At 40.7% G+C, this 27,413-nt stretch overlaps 1 protein-coding gene across 4 annotated transcripts in view; it reads right to left on the bottom strand.

Moving 5' to 3' along the window:
• The window catches only part of trbd (ubiquitin thioesterase trabid), an 88,979-nt gene that overhangs the window by 42,835 nt on the left and 18,731 nt on the right, over positions 1 to 27,413 (bottom strand). For all 4 annotated transcript variants that reach the window (XR_011713230.1, XM_071665560.1, XM_071665562.1 and 1 more), the window contains exons 2-4: positions 23,539 to 25,054; positions 23,282 to 23,381; positions 17,466 to 17,665 (exon numbers count right to left, since the gene is read on the bottom strand). Coding sequence is in view for 3 of the 4 variants with exons in the window: in XM_071665560.1 (XP_071521661.1) it covers positions 17,466 to 17,665; positions 23,282 to 23,381; positions 23,539 to 24,790 (1,552 nt within the window). In the remaining variant the exon portion in view is untranslated. The remainder of the gene's footprint in view (positions 1 to 17,465; positions 17,666 to 23,281; positions 23,382 to 23,538; positions 25,055 to 27,413) is intronic.

Raw genomic sequence — 27,413 nt, forward strand, 5'->3', positions numbered from 1 at the left:
GTATACCACATCGCTCCAATTCACTCTATTCCTTGCCCTCCTTTCACCCTCCTGCATGTTCAGGCCCCGATCACACAAAATCCTTTTCACTCCATCTTTCCACCTCCAATTTGGTCTCCCTCTTCTCCTCGTTCCCTCCACCTCCGACACATATATCCTCTTGGTCAATCTTTCCTCACTCATTCTCTCCATGTGCCCAAACCATTTCAAAACACCCTCTTCTGCTCTCTCAACCACGCTCTTTTTATTTCCACACATCTCTCTTACCCTTACGTTACTTACTTGATCAAACCACCTCACACCACACATTGTCCTCAAACATCTCATTTCCAGCACATCCATCCTCCTGCGCACAACTCTATCCATAGCCCACGCCTCGCAACCATACAACATTGTTGGAACTACTATTCCTTCAAACATACCCATTTTTGCTTTCCGGGATAATGTTCTCGACTTCCACACATTTTTCAAGGCTCCCAAAATTTTCGCCCCCTCCCCCACCCTATGATCCACTTCCGCTTCCATGGTTCCATCCGCTGACAGATCCACTCCCAGATATCTAAAACACTTCACTTCCTCCAGTTTTTCTCCATTCAAACTCACCTCCCAATTGACTTGACCCTCAACCCTACTGTACCTAATAACCTTGCTCTTATTCACATTTACTCTTAACTTTCTTCTTCCACACACTTTACCAAACTCCGTCACCAGCTCCTGCAGTTTCTCACATGAATCCGCCACCAGCGCTGTATCATCAGCGAACAACAACTGACTCACTTCCCAAGCTCTCTCATCCCCAACAGACTTCATACTTGCCCCTCTTTCCAAAACTCTTGCATTTACCTCCCTAACAACCCCATCCATAAACAAATTAAACAACCATGGAGACATCACACACCCCTGCCGCAAACCTACATTCACTGAGAACCAATCACTTTCCTCTCTTCCTACACGTACACATGCCTTACATCCTCGATAAAAACTTTTCACTGCTTCTAACAACTTGCCTCCCACACCATATATTCTTAATACCTTCCACAGAGCATCTCTATCAACTCTATCATATGCCTTCTCCAGATCCATAAATGCTACATACAAATCCATTTGCTTTTCTAAGTATTTCTCACATACATTCTTCAAAGCAAACACCTGATCCACACAACCTCTACCACTTCTGAAACCACACTGCTCTTCCCCAATCTGATGCTCTGTACATGCCTTCACCCTCTCAATCAATACCCTCCCATATAATTTACCAGGAATACTCAACAAACTTATACCTCTGTAATTTGAGCACTCACTCTTATCCCCTTTGCCTTTGTACAATGGCACTATGCACGCATTCCGCCAATCCTCAGGCACCTCACCATGAGTCATACATACATTAAATAACCTTACCAACCAGTCAACAATACAGTCACCCCCTTTTTTAATAAATTCCACTGCAATACCATCCACACCTGCTGCCTTGCCGGCTTTCATCTTCCGCAAAGCTTTTACTACCTCTTCTCTGTTTACCAAATCATTTTCCCTAACCCTCTCACTTTGCACACCACCTCGACCCAAACACCCTATATCTGCCACTCTGTCATCAGACACATTCAACAAACCTTCAAAATACTCATTCCATCTCCTTCTCACATCACCACTACTTGTTATCATCTCCCCATTTACGCCCTTCACTGAAGTTCCCATTTGCTCCCTTGTCTTACGCACCCTATTTACCTCCTTCCAGAACATCTTTTTATTCTCCCTAAAATTTACTGATAGTCTCTCACCCCAACTCTCATTTGCCCTTTTTTTCACCTCTTGCACCTTTCTCTTGACCTCCTGTCTCTTTCTTTTATACTTCTCCCACTCAATTGCATTTTTTCCCTGCAAAAATCGTCCAAATGCCTCTCTCTTCTCTTTCACTAATACTCTTACTTCTTCATCCCACCACTCACTACCCTTTCTAAACAGCCCACCTCCCACTCTTCTCATGCCACAAGCATCTTTTGCGCAATCCATCACTGATTCCCTAAATACATCCCATTCCTCCCCCACTCCCCTTACTTCCATTGTTCTCACCTTTTTCCATTCTGTACACAGTCTCTCCTGATACTTCTTCACACGGGTCTCCTTCCCAAGCTCACTTACTCTCACCACCTTCTTCACCCCAACATTCACTCTTCTTTTCTGAAAACCCATACTAATCTTCGCCTTAGCCTCCACAAGATAATGATCAGACATCCCTCCAGTTGCACCTCTCAGCACATTGACATCCAAAAGTCTCTCTTTCGCACGCCTGTCAATTAACACGTAATCCAATAACGCTCTCTGGCCATCTCTCCTACTTACATAAGTATACTTATGTATATCTCGCTTTTTAAACCAGGTATTCCCAATCATCAGTCCTTTTTCAGCACATAAATCTACAAGCTCTTCACCATTTCCATTTACAACACTGAACACCCCATGCATACCAATCATTCCCTCAACTGCCACATTACTCACCTTTGCATTCAAATCACCCATCACTATAACCCGGTCTCGTGCATCAAAACCGCTAACACACTCATTTAGCTGCTCCCAAAACACTTGCCTCTCATGATCTTTCTTCTCATGCCCAGGTGCATATGCACCAATAATCACCCACCTCTCTCCATCAACTTTCAATTTTACCCATATTAATCGAGAATTTACTTTCTTACATTCTATCACATACTCCCACAACTCCTGTTTCAGGAGTATTGCTACTCCTTCCCTTGCTCTTGTCCTCTCACTAACCCCTGACTTCACTCCCCAGACATTTCCAAACCACTCTTCCCCTTTACCCTTGAGCTTCGTTTCACTCAGAGCCAAAACATCCAGGTTCCTTTCCTCAAACATACTACCTACAGAAATGTGGGCTTTAAAAACTGAAAACCTTTTTCTCTCTAACGTAATGTCCCATTATCATGAGAGATTCTCTAAAATACTCCCGAAGAAAATCAAGATTAGGACCCTTCAACCCCCATGTTTCCAATGAGGACGCCCTGGCCCTTCCCAGCTTTCACTATCCATTCAACTATGGTAGTAAAAGCTTACTCCTTTTGGGCCTGCAATTGGCCAATCACACACAGCCAAGATAATATCATCCTATTCCTAGTTTTAGCCCAACAGCTCAGAATTCACAGATTGTGGTCGCCCAGACTAAAGCAGTCACAGTTTTTACATAGATTTTATTTTGAAAAAGTGAGGACAAAATGCTCACAAAACACTACCTTTGAGATAAATTTTTTTCCAGATTTAAATACTCATATTTCTCTCCTTAGCAGTCTGTCACACAAAATGAGAGCATGCCCACATGAAAAAGAAGGGTTTGGAGTAAAACTTCCAAAGAAGAAGACTAAACCCAAAAGCGAAAATAAATACCTTCACTGGAGATTTGGAGGTAAATTGGAACTTCTTTCTATAACTAAACAAATCTAAGACAAGACATACAATGACAAGGAGGGCACATATACACCATGACATCCCATTCATTGACAACACTCCCAATACAAAACAAATCAAAGACAGTGACAAAATACTATTAAAATGCAATCCATACAAATAAAACTACACATCACTGACTAAAATAATCAGCACTTACGAAACTTTCCATTCCACCTGCCCTTCCAAATACTATCCCAACTGATATACCTGATGAACATGCCCTAAATCTTATATGGAGATTTCAATGTCCATCATCCTTCATGGTGTAGCACTCACATTCAAGATCCCCAGCTAGACAAACTCCATCCTTTATATATCCTTAATCTACATAACCAGCTAACCAAACTCAACCTGCCACCTCCAAGAGCCATACCTCGCTTGACAGGGTTTTACGTACCAGTGCCACATATGAGAACGACCTGAAACATACTTACCCACAGCAACCAAATACACATATATGAAGAGTGAGAAAGCATAGCCATCAATCACACAGCAAGAGGAATCCAAGCTCCAAAACCTCACTACAGGTGATTCCCCATCCTGGTGTCACGGAACCTCACTTTACATCAATGTCACCAATAAAGACAGCAAGAAGTGTGCACCACCAAGAAACATAAGGAAATATAACTCAAACTTCTCTCTGCAAGTTGCAGAACAAATACAGCGTAAAATAAATGTGCCCATACAAAACACTCAGTACCAAAAAATCATAGAAAATATACACACTAAACAATACCATCCTTAACCTAATCACTGAATGGTATTCAGCAAACTGGTACTTCTTCCCTAACATTATGAACTACAAAATCCACACCAACCAATTCTGGCACAACTTTAAGAAGATCCACACCTTCAACATCAAACCAGCGCACTAACACGAAGCACTTCTGTCCCAGTCCAAATACATCCCCTCTCCCAAAGAGTGTGCCTGCAGTTCTGATGCAAAAAACTGAGTATTATTGATGTTTATTTAAGTGCAAGAGTGAATACTGTAGAAAGTGAGGGTATAACTGGGGGGTATTGAGTATTCAGAAAGGAGAATACGAATGGTGAACATTTTGTGGAGCTGAAAAAGAACTAGTGACTGGGAATACCTGATTTAAAAAAAGGACATATGTAAATATGCATGGGTGGGTAGGAAAGATGGTATGAGGGTTTTATTGGACTACATAATAACTGACAGTCATGCAAAAGAGAGATTCTCGGATGTGAATGTATTGAGAAGGAAAGCTAGGATGTTTGATCATTACCTGAAGAAGGCAGGAGTGAAGATCTGTAGGGGTTTTTGAAAAGAGGAAACGATATAAGTGAGAAGATGGTGGTGGAAGTAAGTGAGATTGGCAAAAGGACTTGTGTGGAAAAATAAAAAGGAGAGACTGGGTGAAGAATGACATAAGGTAAGAGTAAACGAGCCAAGGGGAGTAGGTGAGGAATGGGAGATATGTAGGGAAGCAGCGTGCAAGAGAAGTGTGTGCCTTGCAGAAGGTGGGAGGTGGACAGCTGAACAATGGTAGGGAGGGGCAGTATGACAAGGTAAAGTTGCCAGTGAAAGAGAAAAGAACAGTACTTACATGGAAGGAGTGTAAATGATGGGGAGATGTACAAGGGAAAGCAGGAAGAGGTCAAGAGGAAAGTGCAGGGGCTGAAACAGAGGGCAAATGAGAGTTGGGGTAAGTGAGTATCAGAAAACTTCAGAGATAATAAGATGGCTAGAAGGATGCTAAAAGCATGGGAATGGGAACAATGGAGAAAGGGGGCAACTGGGGAAGTGGTAACAGGTAGTGATGAGGTGAGGAATGGATAGAGTGACTATTTTGAAGGATTACTGGGTGATGAATGGGAGATTTTTAGGGAAGCAGAGCTGACATGAGTGAGAGAGGTGTGGCATGCAGAAGGTGGGAGGTAGGCAGGTGAGCAATGGTAGTGAACTGTTAGTGAAAGAGAAATGAGAGGCATAAGGTTGATACAAATAATGAGTGCATATGATTGGGAGATGTAGAAGAGAAAGTGGCAGGAGGTCAAGAGGGAAGTGTATGATATAAAAAGAGGGGAATGAATGAGTATCAGTAAACTTCAGGGAGAATAAGATGTTTTGGATGGAGGTTAACAGTGTGAGAAAAGTGAGAGGTGAGAAGATATAGTGAGAATTTGAATGATTGTTGAATGTATCTGACGACAGGGTGGCAGATGTTGGGAGTCTGGGCAGGGACAACATGCAAAGTGAGAGAGTCATGGAAAGTAGTTTGGTAAAGAGTGGGTAGGGAGGGTATGCAAAGTGAGAGAGTCATAGAAAGTAGTTTGGTAAAGAGAGAAGAGGTGGTTGAACGAAATGTGGCATGGCAGCTAGAGCAGATAGTATTACAGTTGAATTTCTTACGAGACTAGTTAGTTTGGATTCTTAATGAATGTATGGATCATGGAGTTGCCTGAAGATTGGTGGAATGCATGTATAGTGCCAATGTATAAAAGCAAGGAAGACAAAGGTGAATGTTAAAACTCCAAAAGAAAAAGTTTGTTGAGCATACCAAGTAAGTGGTATGAAAGAGTGGTGACTGAGAAGGGAAATATATGTACAGAGCACCAAACTGGGAAGGAGCAATATGTTACAGGAGTGGCAGAAGATGTGTGGATAGTTGGTTTCTCTAAAAAATGTGTGAGAAATACTTCGAGAAATGAAGGGATTTGTATGTGGCATTTATGGATTTGGAAAAAGCATAAGATAGGGCTGACAGAAATGAGTTGCGGAGGATCTTTAGGAGGATCTGCTACCAGAGGCAGTGCAAAGATTTTATCAAGAGAGTAAAGCAGGTGTGTGAGCTGGTAAAGAGGACAGTGAATGGTTGCAGGTGAAGGGTTTGCAGCAGGGGTGAATGGTGTAACCACAGATGTTTAATAATTCCTGATGCTATCTTGATAATGCTGGAAACAGTGAGCATGAAAAAAAAGATTCATTCATGCATAAAATAAGAGCATAAAAAAGAGAACTGTGTTGAAAAAGTACATGAAAAATACAGAGTACTGCATCATTTCATCTATCCATCTATCTGTATTTCTGATGCCTGTTCCCCTTGAGAACTCCCTCAAGGGGAAGGCAATGGAAAAAGGATCAACATAACTGGTGAACCCCAGTGCTGCTTCTTAGCCTATTATGCCTCACCCTTAAAAGGCCACTGGCAGCGGGCAATTCTACGAATTGTTCAACAGACTACGTCTACCTGAAATGTTTACCTAAGGTTCCTGCCTAATGCTCCATCCTACTTCTAACATTCACACCTAATGTTCTTATCTCTACCAAATGCTCCTGTCTAATGTTCATACCTACTACTTCTATCTACTTTTCCTATCATTTTGCCAAAAGGCAGAGCTTGTGCAGAGCACTCAAGAGAGGAAAATCTTACTCTTGTATAGTTATCATTTCATAACTTTAATGTTCTGAACCAAACATGACTGATAATGCTAGGTAAGAATTTCAATTTTTTTCACCTAAATTTTTCTGAAAATCTATAAGATTATTATTCATTCATAAATTGAAGAGAATGTACTTGGAAAAATATATAAAAAATACAATTTCCCGTATCATTTCATTAATCCTATGTTCAATATTAATAATGGAAGATGATCCCTGATGCTAAGTAAGACTTAAATTTCACCAGTTGAATATTTAGATGATTATCAATCCAGAGATAACCCAAGAACTTACAGAGGAGAATTTTGTACAAAAAACATACAAAACATTCAGTTTAAAATACAATATTATCAATCATATGTTGAATATTTTCAAAGGAAAATTATCATTGATGCTAAGTAAGCCTTGTATACATACACATGCATATACATAAAAGTCCAAACATGCACACATACATACCTACACATTTCGACGTATACATACAAATACATTACATATACACAAATGTACATATTCATACATGCTGCCTTCATCCATTCTCGCCACCACCCCACCACACATGATATGGCACCCACCTCCCCCTGCGCACGCACGAGGTAGCGCAAGGAAAAGACAACAAAGGCCACATTCATTCACACTCAGTCTCTAGCTGTCATATAATGCACTGAAACCACAGCTCCCTTTCCACATCCAGGCCCCACAAAACTTTCCATGGTTTACCCCAGACGCTTCACTTGCCCTGATTCAATCCACTGACAGCACGTCGACCCCGGTATATCACACCGTTCCAATTCACTCTATTCCTTGGACACCTTTCACCCTCCTGTATGTTCAGGCCCAATCGCTCAAAATCTTTTTCACTCTATCCTTCCACCTCCAACTTGGTCTCCCACTTTTCGTTCTCTCCACCTCTGACACATATATCCTCTTTGTCATTCTTTCCTCACTCATTCTCTTCGTGTGACCAAACCATTTCAATACACCCTCTTCTGCTCTCTCAACCACACTCTTTTTATTACCACACATCTCTCTCACCCTTTCATTACTTACTCAATCAAACCACCTCACACCACATATTGTCCACACACACATATATAAATATATGGAAAGAGGGGCAAGTATGAAGTCTGTTGGGGATGAGAGAGCTTGGGAAGTGAGTCAGTTGTTGTTCGCTGATGATACAGCACTGGTGGCTGATTCATGTGAGAAACTGCAGAAGCTGGTGACTGAGTTTGGTAAAGTGTGTGAAAGAAGAAAGTTAAGAGTAAATGTGAATAAGAGCAAGGTAATTAGGTACAGTAGGGTTGAGGGTCAAGTCAATTGGGAGGTAAGTTTGAATGGAGAAAAACTGGAGGAAGTAAAGTGTTTTAGATATCTGGGAGTGGATCTGGCAGCGGATGGAACCATGGAAGCGGAAGTTGATCATAGGGTGGGGGAGGGGGCGAAAATCCTGGGAGCCTTGAAGAATGTGTGGAAGTCGAGAACATTATCTCGGAAAGCAAAAATGGGTATGTTTGAAGGAATAGTGGTTCCAACAATGTTGTATGGTTGCGAGGCGTGGGCTATGGATAGAGTTGTGCGCAGGAGGATGGATGTGCTGGAAATGAGATGTTTGAGGACAATGTGTGGTGTGAGGTGGTTTGATCGAGTAACGTAAGGGTAAGAGAGATGTGTGGAAATAAAAAGAGCGTGGTTGAGAGAGCAGAAGAGGGTGTTTTGAAATGGTTTGGGCACATGGAGAGAATGAGTGAGGAAAGATTGACCAAGAGGATATATGTGTCGGAGGTGGAGGGAACGAGGAGAAGTGGGAGACCAAATTGGAGGTGGAAAGATGGAGTGAAAAAGATTTTGTGTGATCGGGGCCTGAACATGCAGGAGGGTGAAAGGAGGGCAAGGAATAGAGTGAATTGGATCGATGTGGTATACCGGGGTTGACGTGCTGTCAGTGGATTGAATCAGGGCATGTGAAGCGTCTGGGGTAAACCATGGAAAGCTGTGTAGGTATGTATATTTGCGTGTGTGGACGTATGTATATACATGTGTATGGGGGTGGGTTGGGCCATTTCTTTCGTCTGTTTCTTTGCGCTACCTCACAAATGCGTGAGACAGCGACAAAAAAAAAATATATATATATATATATATATATATATATATATATATATATATATAGAGAAGAGGTAGTGAAAGCTTTGCGGAAGATGAAAGCCGGCAAGGCAGCAGGTTTGGATGGTATTGCAGTGGAATTTATTAAAAAAGGGGGTGACTGTATTGTTGACTGGTTGGTAAGGTTATTTAATGTATGTATGACTCATGGTGAGGTGCCTGAGGATTGGCGGAATGCGTGCATAGTGCCATTGTACAAAGGCAAAGGGGATAAGAGTGAGTGCTCAAATTACAGAGGTATAAGTTTGTTGAGTATTCCTGGTAAATTATATGGGAGGGTATTGATTGAGAGGGTGAAGGCATGTACAGAGCATCAGATTGGGGAAGAGCAGTGTGGTTTCAGAAGTGGTAGAGGATGTGTGGATCAGGTGTTTGCTTTGAAGAATGTATGTGAGAAATACTTAGAAAAGCAAATGGATTTGTATGTAGCATTTATGGATCTGGAGAAGGCATATGATAGAGTTGATAGAGATGCTCTGTGGAAGGTATTAAGAATATATGGTGTGGGAGGAAAGTTGTTAGAAGCAGTGAAAAGTTTTTATCGAGGATGTAAGGCATGTGTACGTGTAGGAAGAGAGGAAAGTGATTGGTTCTCAGTGAATGTAGGTTTGCGGCAGGGGTGTGTGATGTCTCCATGGTTGTTTAATTTGTTTATGGATGGGGTTGTTAGGGAGGTAAATGCAAGAGTTTTGGAAAGAGGGGCAAGTATGAAGTCTGTTGGGGATGAGAGAGCTTGGGAAGTGAGTCAGTTGTTGTTCGCTGATGATACAGCGCTGGTGGCTGATTCATGTGAGAAACTGCAGAAGCTGGTGACTGAGTTTGGTAAAGTGTGTGGAAGAAGAAAGTTAAGAGTAAATGTGAATAAGAGCAAGGTTATTAGGTACAGCAGGGTTGAGGGTCAAGTCAATTGGGAGGTGAGTTTGAATGGAGAAAAACTGGAGGAAGTGAAGTGTTTTAGATATCTGGGAGTGGATCTGGCAGCGGATGGAACCATGGAAGCGGAAGTGGATCATAGGGTGGGGGAGGGGGCGAAAATTCTGGGGGCCTTGAAGAATGTGTGGAAGTCGAGAACATTATCTCGGAAAGCAAAAATGGGTATGTTTGAAGGAATAGTGGTTCCAACAATGTTGTATGGTTGCGAGGCGTGGGCTATGGATAGAGTTGTGCGCAGGAGGATGGATGTGCTGGAAATGAGATGTTTGAGGACAATGTGTGGTGTGAGGTGGTTTGATCGAGTGAGTAACGTAAGGGTAAGAGAGATGTGTGGAAATAAAAAGAGCGTGGTTGAGAGAGCAGAAGAGGGTGTTTTGAAGTGGTTTGGGCACATGGAGAGAATGAGTGAGGAAAGATTGACCAAGAGGATATATGTGTCGGAGGTGGAGGGAACGAGGAGAAGAGGGAGACCAAATTGGAGGTGGAAAGATGGAGTGAAAAAGATTTTGTGTGATCGGGGCCTGAACATGCAGGAGGGTGAAAGGAGGGCAAGGAATAGAGTGAATTGGAGCGATGTGGTATACCGGGGTTGACGTGCTGTCAGTGGATTGAATCAAGGCATGTGAAGCATCTGGGGTAAACCATGGAAAGCTGTGTAGGTATGTATATTTGCGTGTGTGGACGTGTGTATATACATGTGTATGGGGGGGGGGGGCCATTTCTTTCGTCTGTTTCCTTGCGCTACCTCGCAAACGCGGGAGACAGCGACAAAGTATAATAAATAATAAAAATATATATATATATATATATATATATATATATATATATATATTATATATATATATATATATATATATATATATATATATATATATATATATATATTATATATATATATATATATATATATATATATATATATATATATATATATATATATATATATATATATATATATATTCTTTCATGGCGCTACCTCTTAGCACAAGGAAACAGACGAAAAAATGGCCCAACCTACCCACATACACATTTATATACATACATGTCCACACATGCACATACACATACCTATACATCTCAACGTATACATATATATATATATACATATATATACACTCACTCTTGAATTCACCTCCCTAACAACCCCATCCATAAACAAATTAAACAACCATCGAGACATCACACACCCCTGCCGCAAACCTACATTCACTGAGAACCAATCACTTTCCTCTCTTCCTACACGTACACATGCCTTACATCCTTGATAAAAACTTTTCACTGCTTCTAACAACTTGCCTCCCATACCACACCTCACACACAGCATCTCTTATCAATTCCATTTAATGTATGTATGACTCATGGTGAGGTGCCTGAGGATTGGTGGAATGCTTGCATAGTGCCATTGTACAAAGGCAAAGGGGATAAAAGTGAGTGCTCAAATTACAGAGGTATAAGTTTGTTGAGTATTCCTGGGAAATCATATGGGAGGGTATTCATTGAGAGGGTGAAGGCATGTACAGAGCATCAGATTGGGGAATAGCAGTGTGGTTTCAGAAGTGGTAGAGGATGTGTGGATCAGGTGTTTGCTTTGAAGAATGTATGTGAGAAATACTTAGAAAAGCAAATGGATTTGTACGTAACATTATAAAATAAATAAATACAATATATATGTGTGTGTGTGGATGTATACGTATATACATGTGTATGCGGGTGGGTTGAGACATTCTTTCGTATTTCCTTGTGCTACCTTGCTAATGCGGGAGACAGCGACAAAATATAATAATAATAATAATAATGTATACATATGTACACTTTAAAATGTATACGTATGTATATGTGTGTCTGGACGTGTATGTATATACATGTGTATGTGGGTGGGTTGGGCCATTTTTTTTACAAATCATGCCATCATGTTTTGCACCAAAGATAACTGCTAATACGAAGGAAGACTTCCATTTATTTCACCCAATTTCTCCTATATTTCACTGAGTATTTAGATGACTATCAATTCATGTATTTAGTGAGAACCTATGATTGAGACTTTAGTCAAAATGATATATGAAAAACGTAATTTACCATATTATTTCATCAATCATACCTTGTAAGTCATAAGTTTTGAAACAAAGACCATTGCTCATGACTGGGAGAGAGGTAAAACTTCCATCTATTTCACCTATTTTCTCCAATAATTCTTAGAATATATATATATGGTTATTACTTAACACAGATAAGAATCTACAAAGGAGAATTATGTAGAAAAAATATATGAAAACACAATTTACCTCTGGTTTCAGTACATTATGCATAACAACTAGATTGTAAATGTTAGCAAATGAAGCCATTTCTTCATCTGATCTTGGCACTACCTCACTGACATGGAAAATGGCAAACATGTCTAAAAAACTACCATACCATTCATCAATTATAAGCTAACCACTTAGAACTGAAGTCGACCATAAGCATTTATGTGATAAATGGAAATCTCAGTTACTCCATAACTTTTTTTCCATTCTTTTTCCAAGCGCATTACCATTTGTCTATCCTGATTGTATGAGCATATCATATATGTTTAGGATCTCTCTCTTTTAAAGAACACTTTAAAGGCAATACTTGGTGTTATTTGAGTGTCTACAGTCCCCAACATTGTATTTACACTGAAAACCAATTAACTAAAATTCATACAACTTACATTTGCAGGATTTCTTGCTCCTAATCACAAAATATATTGTGACAGTGGTGTTGTACTTAAGTGCAATTTCTTCTTAAATCCACTTTCAAGTATCACCCATTTCCTCCTGCTCAATTTCAAAACACCACAATTCAGCCCTCTAATAAATTAATGTATTGGGTGTAATCATGTCATCCACACTACCCTAAAGACCCCACATAATCAACATAAAGTATCCTTCCCAAAAGCTGGGGGTCAGCAAGTATTCCATATCTACAGGGGCTTTATATGCCATAATAAGGAACACTGCTCACAAATTCCTGAGTGAAGCTAAAACCCTTCTCTCATTAATTCTCCATGTACCACATTGATAGCAACCATCTTTTTTCTGTCTGCCAGACATTGCCCTTTTCCTGTTCTACAAGTATTATTTTAGCCACTGCTCTCATGAGCTGTCTGCATATGTCCGAGCCAGTGATGGGCACCAATAACTAAAAAGTTAACTTCAATAACAATAATCTAATTACCCCAATTTTGATACCCATAATCTGATAATCTTAATACCAAGTTATCAAAAGTTAACGATAATCCAATAATGATAACTTTTTTAGTAGAAATTTTAAAAACAAGGAAAAAAGCTTCAAAACCAATAGAAAATGCTTGTCTATACTAAATCCAAGAATAGGTATGCATTTTCTACAAGTTTTCCATCTTATTCTTACTTAATTTTTCAAATTTTCATTAAACAATGTATTGTTTTGTAACTCTTGTAACCAAACTTAATCTTAATCTACCAGATAATTACTTTGGTGGAACTGAAAGGTAAGTTTGAAATTGAAGTACATCTACTAAACTATTAAGCATACCATACAGTACAATTTTTATATACAAACTCAGAATCAGTAATTAGTCCACACAAAATGTAAAAAAATGAAGTAATTACTAATTTCAGACAACTTAAGATGATATAATAATCAAATTATGACTTACTAATTTCAGACAACTTAAGATGATATAATAATCAAATTATGACTGAGTCTTTTTAGAGTCTATGAGTTACACACTCACACTATGTGCTGGTTGCCCTTCAAGAAGACCAACTTCTCAAAGTTAGGCCTAGATGACAGTCTTGACCTCTTGGGTCTCAGGCTATCCTTGCCGAGAGAGAAAAGCCATTTCACTGCGGAAGAGAACGGAATGGGCAAGTTGTACTTCAGGAAGAGGTTGGTGAAGATTTCCTCCCCCATGAAGTCAGAGTTGGCCGTGCCCTCCTTCCCATCAGTGTCCAACCAGGTATTGACATGTTTCTTGGCCTTCTGCTTGACACTGGTACCTGAGCCAGTGGCCATCCACCTAGCAAAGATGTTGTCAGGCATGCATGGCAGTGACCGCATGCTGCTGTCGCTGGGACAGGTGGTGCTGTTCCTGTTCAGGAACCTCAGTGCTCTCCTGACCTCATCCTCCATGGCGGCATTGACAGATCATTAGATTGCTGTCAAACCTGTGCAGCCAGTGGAGCCAAAACTTTAGGTGGAAGAAAGCTGCCAGCAGGCAGTCCTGATTGTTCAGGCAGTGGTTAAACCGGGTGGTGATGGTGGCTACCAGGGGCATCAACCAGTGGCTTGCAGATGACCAAGCTGTTCCTCATGTTCCTGAGCGTCATGAGGGTGATGGCCACTGTGAGAAGGAGGGTTTCAAGGTAGGTGTTTTTCTCCCCCTAGACAACTGGGTTGTACAAGGCATTCCACCTTGTCCTGCCAGGGACCACCAGCCTCCTGCCCAGTGTCTTCTTGATGGTGTCACAAATCTGAAGGCTCCTCCACTGGGCAATGAAGAGTGCCTGAGCCTTGCCATGGACCTCCTTGTCAAGGGCGTTGAAGGTAGCGACAGCAGAGCCCGTCTGCTTGACGAGGCCCTTGCCCAAGTCCATGGAGGCCACCAGATTGAAGGTGCGAGCTGCACAACTCGTCGACCAGTAGATTGGAGTGCTCAAGTTCCTCACCAAGGAGTTCACCGAAGGTTATAATATTGATGGCATCATCACTATCAACTATGCCATCTGTGTTGTCTGACTCAGCCTCAGGCAAACTTCCAACATCGTCAGTTCACCTGGCCACCATACTGGGTGAAAGCCCTCGCAAAGTTTGATCCATTGTCAGTGGTCATCCTGAGTACCTTGTCCTGAATGTTGAAGTGCTCATGGACCTGGACCATAGCCTCCGTTAAGACATCATAAGTGTGGCAACCAGTCAGATGGGTACAGGTGAGGACTGCATGCTTCCTGGCCCTGGTGACTGGATCAGTCCAGTCAGCTGTCATGCTTAAGAAAGATCTGAAACAAAGATTAAGTGATGATTGATTAATACTCTATATAATACTGATTAAGTGATTATTGAATAAAACACTGATAATTAGGTTTCATATCAAATGTCTTAAACTGAAAGTTGTTTAATTTAAGCAAATTATTATAAAAAGGAATAAAAATGTACATTATTGAAATATGATTAGTACAGATTAATGGTTAAGTGATTATCAAGTTTTATTCAAACATTTTGACATTAAACTGAAATTCAATCTATGCCAATCTTTATAAAAAAAAAAAAAAAGTATTATCCACTAAATAGGCATAATCATTTATTCTACTGACTACATTCAATGTAGTAGCTAGTACAATAGATATTCATAAATAAATTACCTATTGTGAGAAGTCCAACAGTCAGCAGTGGTCACCAAGTACATCAGAAGTGTTGATGGGGGCCTCCTCGGCTACTCATTGTTTGTCATCAGTGTGCCTGCTCAGCGTGCTGCGGGACATGCTGACCTTTGTTGAGTTGAGGGTCCTGATTAGGTCAACAAACTTCTCAAACTCAATCACATAGAGCAGAAGTATGTTGTTGATGAAAAGACAGATTATCTTTTTGTTAACAGAGGGCTGGCATCCAGCAGTGCCAGTGCTGGCTGAGCCCAGGGCCTCACTGATGGTAGGCCACTGGACCTTCTTGGTGGGCAACTTGGGGATAGCGGTGCCAGAGCTGTGCACACTTTTACTGCTGGAGAAGTGGTTGCAGCACTTGCCATGGCCAGAGCCAGCCTTGATCTCCTCCTCAAACTGGATGGCTAAGGATGGTTGGGTTCTCTTGACATGGGACTTCAAACAATTAAGGCTGGTGACATGACCCCTACCAACTTTCTTGGTTGGGTGGCATTTTTGGCACTCAAAATAGAGTCCCTTGTTGTCCTTGTCCTGACAGTAGAGCTTGAAGTAGCTAAGGGTTTTGGAAAGGCTCCTGGTCCTGGCTGGTGGCAACCTGGCAGTCAGTTGGCTGATAAGTCTCTGCCAAAGACAGAGAGTCAGGCGGAGACACAGAAGTGCCTGAGACAGGTAATCTCAATGTTGAGAAATTCGTCTCAGTGTTCCATAGACCATGGTCTGTTGTAGTCTTGTACTGTTATAAGTTAACTTATAGAGACCAGGCCATAAGAGAGAAGCTAGATTACCAGCAACCGATGATATGGCCAAATCCTCAGTGTGTGACAGGGTTGCTAGGTCTGTCCTTTTTTAGATCTGGTTGTCCTATTTACTTTGAAAAGAAAGAACAGTCTATATCTGTCCTTTTGAAAGTATTTCATTATGCTTTATACATAATAATTACTAAGTTTATGAAACTTAATAGAATTCTTTCCCTGCCAGATAATTGGCAATTGCCAACTAAGATTCATGGACATATTCACTTCTGTTTGTAACCTCGCACTGTACCTGTTTGATATGGGAACAGTATAGGGGAGGGAAGGGAGGGGGGGACTGGGGTCATTAGAACTGGGGTCTGGGAGGGAGTCAGCAATGGTGTGTTTCGTGGCGAAGCTATTACTAACAAAAAACGTAAGATAAAGATTCATCTGTTTTTAATATTTGTTTGTATTATTTTACAAACCATATAATTTTCATTGCTATGCAGAAATAATGAAAATCAATCACATTGCATGGTTATGTAGGACACATGAAAGAAATAAACAATATATCTAAGTTATACATTTTATTTATACAACATGTGACATATTATCACATATATATGTAAATGACAACAAAAAGAATGAACAACAAAGTACATCATTTATATAATCAATCATAAGTTGAACTTTCCTATTACAAAAAATAGAATTACATACAAAGAATAACAATCATACTGAAGAACCTAAAAAGAAAAAGTAAAACAATAAAAAAATTGTCAGACAAAAACTTAAGACATTATCGAACAAAAAAATCAAGGCAGCAGAAGTTGACTGGTCCAATAATAGCCTGATAAAAAAATTTAATTTGATAATTATCTGTTATTGGATTATCACTTCAGTTCCTAACTTTGGTCCCAGCCACCAAATTTGGACCCATGACATAAGTCTAACTGTTCCTTCCTATAATCCCTGTGTGGAGACTGACCATTATCTTGATCCCTCCTTCCTTCCTTGAACAGTAAAGCTCTGAAATTTTCTTCCTCCTTTCAAGTATCCCCCCTTCCTATAACCATTCAACTTTGAGTACCAAGTCTACAATGCTTAAGGAGCCATAACTAATTTCAGTTTTTCTCTTACCTTTTTCTTTTCACTTATGACAGCCTTAGCTGAGATATGTTTTGCCCATACCATCTGGTCACTATAAATATATTTGCTTCATTACACATCATCTGTAACCAAACTCTAATGTAAATGGAATCTATCACATCTGGTACAAATAAAATGTTGCAGCAAACCTCTGAACAATCACCTTGCCACACATTTTCCCATTATATCTGACTATCTAAAGTACTATATATAAAAATAAAGCATACATAAATGACTAACCTGCAGGTAGAGAAAATGTAGCAGATTCAGAGACAAAATGACAGGGGAAAGGCCCCTTTTTCTGTCGAATGGATGCAGAGAGGTGCCGCCGTATATCAGTTGCTAAATCTGGTGCCACATAAGATGGGACACGTTTCACCCCTGCACCGCCACCATCCATTCGTGATAATATTGTTGCTAGGAGATCCTCACGGCCAAACCTAAAAATGATATATTTTTCCAAATTATGTTTCCATATATATGTATCAATCTGCACATGTATAGGTTTTAAAGTTGGAAAAAATCCTTTCTCTGCAAGTGGTGTGTCAGTGTTAAAACAAGATATTCCTTGGTAAGTACTGGGGTCTAGTTAAAAACAGCCCCTAATTATTGTTTAGGAAACCTCAGTTTCCCTTCATATTTCATGGACCAATTCATGAATCAACCATGGCCGTCTGCTTGATAGTTCAGACTTGCCTCTGCCATCAGTGAGCACCACTGTCCATCCAGTCAGCCAAACATACCTCACTTAATCCACAATCACAGCACTAACCCATGGCAGAAAAAGAAAATAAAAAAAGCTCTGAAAAAATATCTTTTGAAAAAGGAGGGTTATGGTTGGGATGAGTAAGAACACAAAAAAATGCTTGCATACACCACCACCTCCACAGGAAAAGATTTTTTACACTTCAAAACCTATATTTCTAACCTCTGCAGTCTATCCATGAGCAAAAGGAAAGTATAACCACATGAAGGACATGTGTTAGAGAAGAGATTTTTGATAAGTTACAACTATGACATCTTAAGTACTTTTACTGGTGAACTGGGAGAGATTATCAAGACAGTCACAATGGGAGTGAATCATATGGGAGTGTATTGCACGAAAAAAAAAATTAAATAACCGGCACAATTTGAAACATGCCTAAATTCATGCTGCAGCCAGGTTGGTCAGGCTATACTGTAATATTAATCATTACTGAATCTCTGAAATAATACATAATTATGTAAAATAAAGAAAAATAAAAAGCTTATACACTAGACAGTGTCACTGACACTGAAACTTAACCACAAAAATCCTTCAAAAGGCTCATCTCAGGTAATGCCACTGGATGATAGTTACAATAGTCTCAGGTTTTTAAAGTAAAAGAAAAAAAAAAGCATGGAATGGTTTTGCAACTTTTAAGCTGAAATACTACTCAGATACTTTAGTTCATGCTGAACGAAATATGAAAATCTGCTGGCAATACCCTGCCAAAGAGGAGCTATAAATCTGAATGCCTATGACACACAGGACCAAGATACTGCAATAAAAGTTATTTCAAAGTAATCAAAAATGTGGTTAACAAGAAAAAATTAATTGCTTTTAATAAACAAATGGGAAGAAGAAACACTTACGAACATTCACACTTCATACTTGATTGCCATTTCCTGCGTTAGTGCCACGAAACAGGTGAAGAAAAACACAACCACACAAAAGTTAATTGGGAGGTAAGTTTGAATGGAGAAAAAATGAAGGAAATGAAGTGTTTTAGATATCTGGGAGTGGATTCAGCAGCGGAGGGAACCATGGAAGTGGAAGTGACTCACTGGGTGGGGGAGGGGGCGAAGGTTCTGGGAGCATTGAAGAAAGTGTGAAAGGTGAGAACAGTGTCTCGGAAAGCAAAAATGGGTGTTTGAAGGAATAGTGGTTCCAACAATGTTATATGGCTGCGAGGCATGGGCTATGGATAAGGTCGTGTGGAGGAGGGTGGATGTGTTGGAAATGAGATGTTTGAGGACAATATGTGGTGTGAGGTGGTTTGATCGAGTAAGTAATGAAAGGTTAAGAAAGATGTGTGGTAATAAAAAGAATGTGGTTGAGAGAGCAGAAGAGGGAGAGGGTGTATTGAAAGGATATGGTCACATGGAGAAAATGAGTAGGAAAGATCGACAAAGAGGATATATGTGTCAGAGGTGGAGGGAACAAGGAGAAGTGGGAGACAAAATTGGAGGTGGAAGGATGGAGTGAAAAAGATTTTGAGCGATCAGGGACTGAACATACAGAAGGGTGAAAGATGTGCAAGGAGTAGAGTTAACTGGAATGATGTGGTATACTGGGGTCGATGTGCTGTCAATGGATTGAAGCAGGGCATGTGAAGTGTCTGGGGTAAACCATGGAATGTTTTGTGGGGCCTGGATATGGAAAGGGAGATATGGTTTCAGTGCTTTACAAATAACAGCTAGAGACTGAGTGTGAACGAATCTGGCCTTTGTTGTCTTTTCCTCTCACTACCTCGCATGCGTGCAGGGGAAGGGGGGTGCTGTTTCATGTGTGGTGGGGTGGCGACAGGAATGGATGAAGGCAGCAAGTATGAATATGTACATGTGTATACATTTACATGTCTCTGTATGTATATGTTGAAATGTATAGGTATGTATATGCCCGTGTGGGCATTTATGTATATGCATGTGTATGTAGGTGGGTTGGGCCATTCTTTCTTCTGTTTCCTTGTGCTACCTCACTAATGCAGGAGACAGCGACTAAGTATGATAAATGAATGAAATATACATGCACCTATGCGTACATGTACATATGCTCCCAACATACGTCTGAGTTACATTGTAACCAACCACTCATATCTCAAAATGGATGTGTGTCAGCATGAAATGCATAATTTGTATACCTGTACAGCATGATTATCTCATTTTTTGTTAACCAACTTCATTGTAAGATTCTGTAGTTTCTTCTTACCTTTTATTTCAGGTTCTTTAGTTCACAGATTGATTCATTCAAACTTTCAATGAACTTTTCAGCAGCTCCTTTGTCAGCACATGCTGCTTCACCTGTGACTCAAAAGTTGTGCAAGCTATATCTTCTTTTAAATCTATTGAACCAACTGTGATTTGCTGTGAAGTTCTAGACATACTCCTCTCCTGCTCACTCCTTCAAAGTCTCAAAAAGATTACTAGTATTTCCCTGCATAGTTAGTAAGCTTAGTGGTATACGTTTTTCAATTTGATCTTCCATCCACAACATCAACTACTTTTCCATTTCGTGGATAAGCCTTTGTCGTTGCTGTGTTATTAACATAGACGTCATACTTGCTGAATCTTTCACTGCTTCATGCATTTCTTCTTTGTCCTTTAAAACTGTGGAGACCTTTGAACGGGGCAACTGTACATCACGTGAAATTATGTAAACTTGGTGATTACCTTCATTTTCAGTTCCAAATAGAATATTTTGCTCGGCTTTCTGCCAGATATATCAACATGTGATGGTTTTTCCTCTTGCATGTCATCTTTGGGGTTTAATACAAAAATGTTTAATCCAGTACGAAAATTCTTTAGATTCACTTGAATAACACACACTTAATGAATGGTAACTTAGAGATGCTGTGATGTACACAGGATGCGAGTGAATGTAGCTTCCCTTTGTCTGTTCCTGGTGCTACCTCACTAAAGCTTAAACAGGAGGCCCAGTAAGAGAAAAAAAAAAAGGGGAATATATATATATATATTTTTTTTCTTGCTTGGTTGCTGTCTCCCGCGTTTGCGAGGTAGCGCAAGGAAACAGACGAAAGAAATGGCCCAACCCACCCCCATACACATGTATATACATACGTCCACACATGCAAATATACATACCTACACAGCTTTCCATGGTTTACCCCAGACGCTTCACATGCCCTGATTCAATCCATTGACAGCACGTCAACCCCGGTATACCACATCGATCCAATTCACTCTATTCCTTGCCCTCCTTTCACCCTCCTGCATGTTCAGGCCCCGAACACACAAAATCTTTTTCACTCCATCTTTCCACCTCCAATTTGGTCTCCCACTTCTCCTCGTTCCCTCCACCTCCGACACATATATCCTCTTGGTCAATCTTTCCTCACTCATTCTCTCCATGTGCCCAAACCATTTCAAAACACCCTCTTCTGCTCTCTCAACCACGCTCTTTTTATTTCCACACATCTCTCTTACCCTTACGTTACTTACTCGAACAAACCACCTCACATCACACACTGTCCTCAAACATCTCATTTCCAGCACATCCACCCTCCTGCGCACAACTCTATCCACAGCCCACGCCTCGCAACCATACAACATTGTTGGAACCACTATTCCTTCAAACATACCCATTTTTGCTTTCCGAGATAATGTTCTCGACTTCCACACATTCTTCAAGGCTCCCAGAATTTTCGCCCCCTCCCCCACCCTATGATCCACTTCCGCTTCCATGGTTTCATCTGCTGCCAGATCCACTCCCAGATATCTAAAACACTTCACTTCCTCCAGTTTTTCTCCATTCAAACTCACCTCCCAATTGACTTGACCCTCAACCCTACTGTACCTAATAACCTTGCTCTTATTCACATTTACTCTTAACTTTCTTCTTTCACACACTTTACCAAACTCAGTCACCAGCTTCTGCAGTTTCTCACATGAATCAGCCACCAGTGCTGTATCATCAGCGAACAACAACTGACTCACTTCCCAAGCTCTCTCATCCCCAACAGACTTCATACTTGCTCCTCTTTCCAAAACTCTTGCATTTACCTCCCTAACAACCCCATCCATAAACAAATTAAACAACCATGGAGACATCACACACCCCTGCCGCAAACCTACATATATATATTTTTTTTTATTTATTATACTTTGTCGCTGTCTCCCGCGTTTGCGAGGTAGCGCAAGGAAACAGACGAAAGAAATGGCCCACCCCCCCATACACATGTATATACATACGTCCACACACGCAAATATACACACCTACACAGCTTTCCATGGTTTACCCCAGACGCTTCACATGCCTTGATTCAATCCACTGACAGCACGTCAACCCCGGTATACCACATCGCTCCAATTTACTCTATTCCTTGCCCTCCTTTCACCCTCCTGCATGTTCAGGCCCCGATCACACAAAATCTTTTTCACTCCATCTTTCCACCTCCAATTTGGTCTCCCTCTTCTCCTCGTTCCCTCCACCTCCGACACATATATCCTCTTGGTCAATCTTTCCTCACTCATTCTCTCCATGTGCCCAAACCACTTCAAAACACCCTCTTCTGCTCTCTCAACCACGCTCTTTTTATTTCCACACATCTCTCTTACCCTTACGTTACTCACTCGATCAAACCACCTCACACCACACATTGTCCTCAAACATCTCATTTCCAGCACATATATATATATATATATATATATATATATACATATATATAATATTTTTTTTTTCATACATATTTGCCATTTCCCGCGTTAGCAAGGTAGCGTTAAGAACAGAGGACTGAGCCTTAAAGGGAATATCCTTACTTGGCCCCCTCATTTGCTCACTTCTACTTTCTAGCAGTAATGCATTATACACTACAACCAGGGATCCCCATCCACAACTAGGCCCCTCACACCTTTCTGTGTACGAACATAATGGATAAGAGACATGCTTTATAGGTACTTAAAATATTTCGAGTTTAGCAGGGCAAATTAAATTTTGGTTAACACTAGAAAAAATTAAAACAATCTTTTATGAGTTGCCATATTTTCTCATTTTGGATGAATTTTTGGCAGTCTGAGAAGGTATGAACCTCTTACTTTGAAAATAATTTGTTAAGCAGCCTCTGACTTTATCTCTAAATTCATATTTGTAGATGTCTCATTTGAAACACCTTATAAAACATCTGATCTCAGCACAGTTTTCTTATACATATAATTTCTCTCTTTCATTTTATGTAAAAGTGTTTCAGTGTTTGCAATAAGCTTGCTTTTCTTAAGCAAAATCACTTTCAGTGTCTATAACATGACGACAAGGATTCACTATGTAAATCAGAAAGTAAAATTCATGAATTACAGTTTACCTGATGGCTAAATGTACAAGCGTATGTCCTTCATCAAAAGCAGAGGAACGTGACAAAAGCTTCACATCTGCACTTGTTAGCTGCCTCATTGGATCACCACCTGTTGAAATAAGGAGAAATTTCGAATATCAAAAATTCTATACAAATTCTGTCTGCTAATCTAATATTCAAACAAAAATCATTGGAACATCTGGACATCATTACTCAAAATTAGTAACATCTTCAAAATAAGCAAGAAAAAAATTAATACAACAAACCAGATGACAGATAAGCTTCTACTGGTTCATAGTTGCCTTCCACAACTCCATTACATGCGTTCAACCAAGCCCAGTCCGCTTCCCGTAAGCGTCGTCTCAGCTGTCTCAACAGTCGTTCAGTTTCATAATTATTGAGTGCCATGGCTCCCTCTCCTCCTCGGTGACTAGCAGCACCAGAAGCAATATTACTTCCTACAGTGGAAGAAATACTTGAGAGATTTTCCTTGGATTCATTTAGGTTTCTTTGGGATATCAGCTGCTGCTCTTGTGGGAGCTCACTACTACGTGCTTTGTTAATCTCATTTATATTTTCCCTGTTTTTTGCATTGTTCTCAGTTTGGTGGGTATCACTAGGTTCACGTATAATTTCAACTTTGTTAGGGATTTCACTTGGCTCACCTGGACTTGTGAGTTTATTTACACTCATGTTGTTGTATTTACTATCACCAGGTGGGGGAGGAGTAGCAAGGCGGGCTGGTTGAGACTGGGCTGCTGGAGAACAAAGACCTTTGGGAGTGGTACACATTACGCATCTTGTTGACCGAGGCCAATTTTCATATGTACATGCACGACATCGCCACTTGTAACTAGGTACAGCTGGTTCTGTTTCGTTGCGGATCTGAGGTTGGGTCATGCCTGCCCCTTGTGGGCTACAACGTCCAGCTCCCCCAGGTGGAGTTCCTCCTACTGGGCTCTGATGTTCTGCCCCGGCTCCTTGAACACTACCACTATTCTGTGCTGCCACAGCTCGATTTGGACTCTGCCCACCATTACGGATGGTGGCCACCACTGAGGCTGTGGTGGGGGTAGTAGTTGCTGTTTTAGCTGTTGATGTTACAATGGCAGCAGAAGTAGTGGTAGCAGTTGTGGCAGTGGTAATGTGAATGGGAATAGAGGTAGGAGTTGTGGATTGGGGAGATTTTACTGGGGATGGAGTTGAAGGTTTAGCTAATGACATGTGGGCCATTTGGTCAGCTAGTGAAAGACGAGGTGTACGGCACTGAGTACATCTTAATGATCTTGGATAATTGCGGTAAGTACAGAGGTGACACAACCATTTGTCCCCCTCTTGAGGGGGAGGAGGACTTTCTGGTGGTCTTGAAGAAGGAGGTGCAAGCTGATAGATATCTGCACCAGCTTCCACAATAAGATGTGGTGAGCGTGGAACTGAACACATGGTGCAGCGTACAGCACTGGCAAAGTTGAGGTAAGTGCATCTCCCACATGGCCATTTATTGCTGCCTTCACTCATGATGTCACACAACCTCCAGCACCACAGCCCACGTTGAGTCTTTCTACAGGGTAAGGTTGGTTATGCCATGTGTGATACTGATTGGAATGGCTGTGCTTGGTGTTAGGACATTGGCTACATATAATAGGTGGTAGGTGGCCCCAAACAAGGGGCAGAATGCCAATCACCACACAACCATTCTGTCACTTGTACCACACACTTGATCATGCCTCACCCCACTATCTCACCACCATTATATCTTTCCTTAGGTCTTAGTTGTTTGACCTGAAATACAACAAAAAATGAATTAAAATCAAAAGGCATAATAATACATTCATTAGGTGTAAAGCCTAACAGATATAGAAATATTCATGAAACTAAATAAAAATGTTTGCACTTAAGTAGAAAAAAATCAATAGTATAAAAAAAATATCAATTTATCTATAATTTCAAAAATATCTATCAATAACTGTATATAAATGTTTTTTCATACTTGATTGCTGTTTATGATGTTAGCAGGGTAGTGCCAGTAGATGAAGAAAGGATGCATCTGCTCATATCCATTCTTTACCTGTTACATGTAATGCACTGAAACCCTAGGTGCATAAGCACCAATAATCACCCATCTCTCACCATCCACTTTCAGTTTTATTCATGTCAATCTAGAATTTATTCCCTTATACTCAATCACACATCAGTGAATGGGGCAAGGGGAGGAAGTGATAAAGGGTAGTGATGGAGTGAGGAGATGGAGTGAGTATTTTGAAGGATCACTGAATGTGTTTGATGACAGAGTGGCAGTTGTGGGGTGCTTTGTTCAGGGTAATATGCAAAGTCCTGAAGAATGGTTGGGTGATAAGAGAAGAGGAGGTAAAAACCTTGTGTAAGATGAAATGCAGCAAAGTGGCTGAAGTGGATATTCAATGTATGTGTGGATCATGGTGAGGTGCCTGAGAATTGGCAGAATGCATGTATAGTGCCACTGTATAAAGGGTATAGGGGATAAAGGTGAGTGTTCAAACTAAAGAGGTATAAGTTTGATAAGTATACCTGGGAAGTTGCATGGAAGGGTACTGATTGGGGTGAAAGCATATACAAAGCATCAGACTGGGGAGAAGCAGTGTGGTTTCAGAAGTGGTAGAGGGTGTGAGGATCAGGTGCTTGCTTTAAAGAAAGTGTGTGAGAAATACTCAGAAAACTGATGTATATGTATGTGGCATCGTGGGTCTGGAGAAGGCATATGATAGAGATGACAGAGATGCTTTGTGGAAGATATTAGGAATACATAGTGTGAGGGTAAGGTACTAAGAGCAGGGAGAAAATTTTCTCAAGGATGTATGGCATGTCTATGAAAAGGAATTGAGGGGAGTGAATGGTTCCAAGTGAAAGTCAGTTTGCAGCAAGGGTGTGTATGTCATCATGGTTGTTAAATTTGTTTATGGATGGGGTGGTGAGGGAGGTAATCACAAGAGTCTTGGAAACAGAAGGACAAGTATACAGTCTGTGGGGGATGAAAGGGCCTGAGGAGTGTCACTTGCTGTTTGCTGATGACACAGCACTGGTGGCTGATTCGAGTAAGAAACTTCAGAAGCTGGTGACTAAGTTTGGAAATATGTGTGAAAGGAGAATGTTATAAGTGAATGTGACTAAAAGCAAGGTTTATTAGGTGCAGCAGGGTTGAGGGACAAGTTAGTTGGGATATGAATTTGAATGAGGAAAAACTGGAGGAAGTGGAGTGTTTTAGATGTCTGAGAGAACATAGCAGCTAATGGAACCATGGAAGTGGAAGTGAGTCACAGGGTGGGGGAGGGGGTGAAGGTTCTGGGAGTGTTGAAGAATGTGTGGAAGGCGAGAACATTATCTTGAGAGAGCAAAAATGGGAATTTTCAAAGGAACAGTAGTCCCAGTAATATCATAAGGTTGTGGGGCATGGGCTATATATAAGGGTGTGCAGAGGAGGGTGTTGGAAATGAAATGTTTGAGGACAATATGTGGTTTGAGGTGGTTTGATCAAGTAAGTAATGAAAGGATAAGAGAGATGTGTGTAAACATAAAGAGTGTAGTTAGAAAGCAAAAGAGGGTGAGTTAAAATGGTTTGGACATATGTAGAGGATGAGTTAGAAAAGGTTGACAAAGGGGATATATGTTTTGTTACTGGTGGGAAAAATGAGAACTGGTTGACCATACTGGAGACTGTAGGATGGAGTGAAAAAGATTTTGAGCAATTGGGGCCTGAACATGCTGGAGGGTGAACGGCAAGCACGGAATAGAGTGAACTGGAATGATGTAGTATACTGGGGTCAACAGCTGTCAACAGACTGAACCAAAGCATGAGAAACATCAAGGGTAAACCATGGAAGAGTTTATGGGGCCTAGATGTGGATATTGAGCTATGGTTTGGGTGCATTACACATAACAGTTCAAGTGTGAATATGAGCAGATGTGGCATTTCTTTGTTTCCTGGCATTACCTCACTGACACAGAGGACGGAACTGGGTGTGGGGGGAAAAAAAGAGAATGTACATGTTATCTTTTTTCTTTTCTTTCATGCACATGTGCTGTTTCTTGTAGAGCAGGGTACCATAGGGAATGAATAAGGGTGAGCAATAATGAATATGAACGTTTGTATATATGTATATGTATG

This window comes from Panulirus ornatus, chromosome 10 (genome assembly GCF_036320965.1).
Source record: "Panulirus ornatus isolate Po-2019 chromosome 10, ASM3632096v1, whole genome shotgun sequence".
Classification (NCBI taxonomy): domain Eukaryota; kingdom Metazoa; phylum Arthropoda; class Malacostraca; order Decapoda; family Palinuridae; genus Panulirus; species Panulirus ornatus.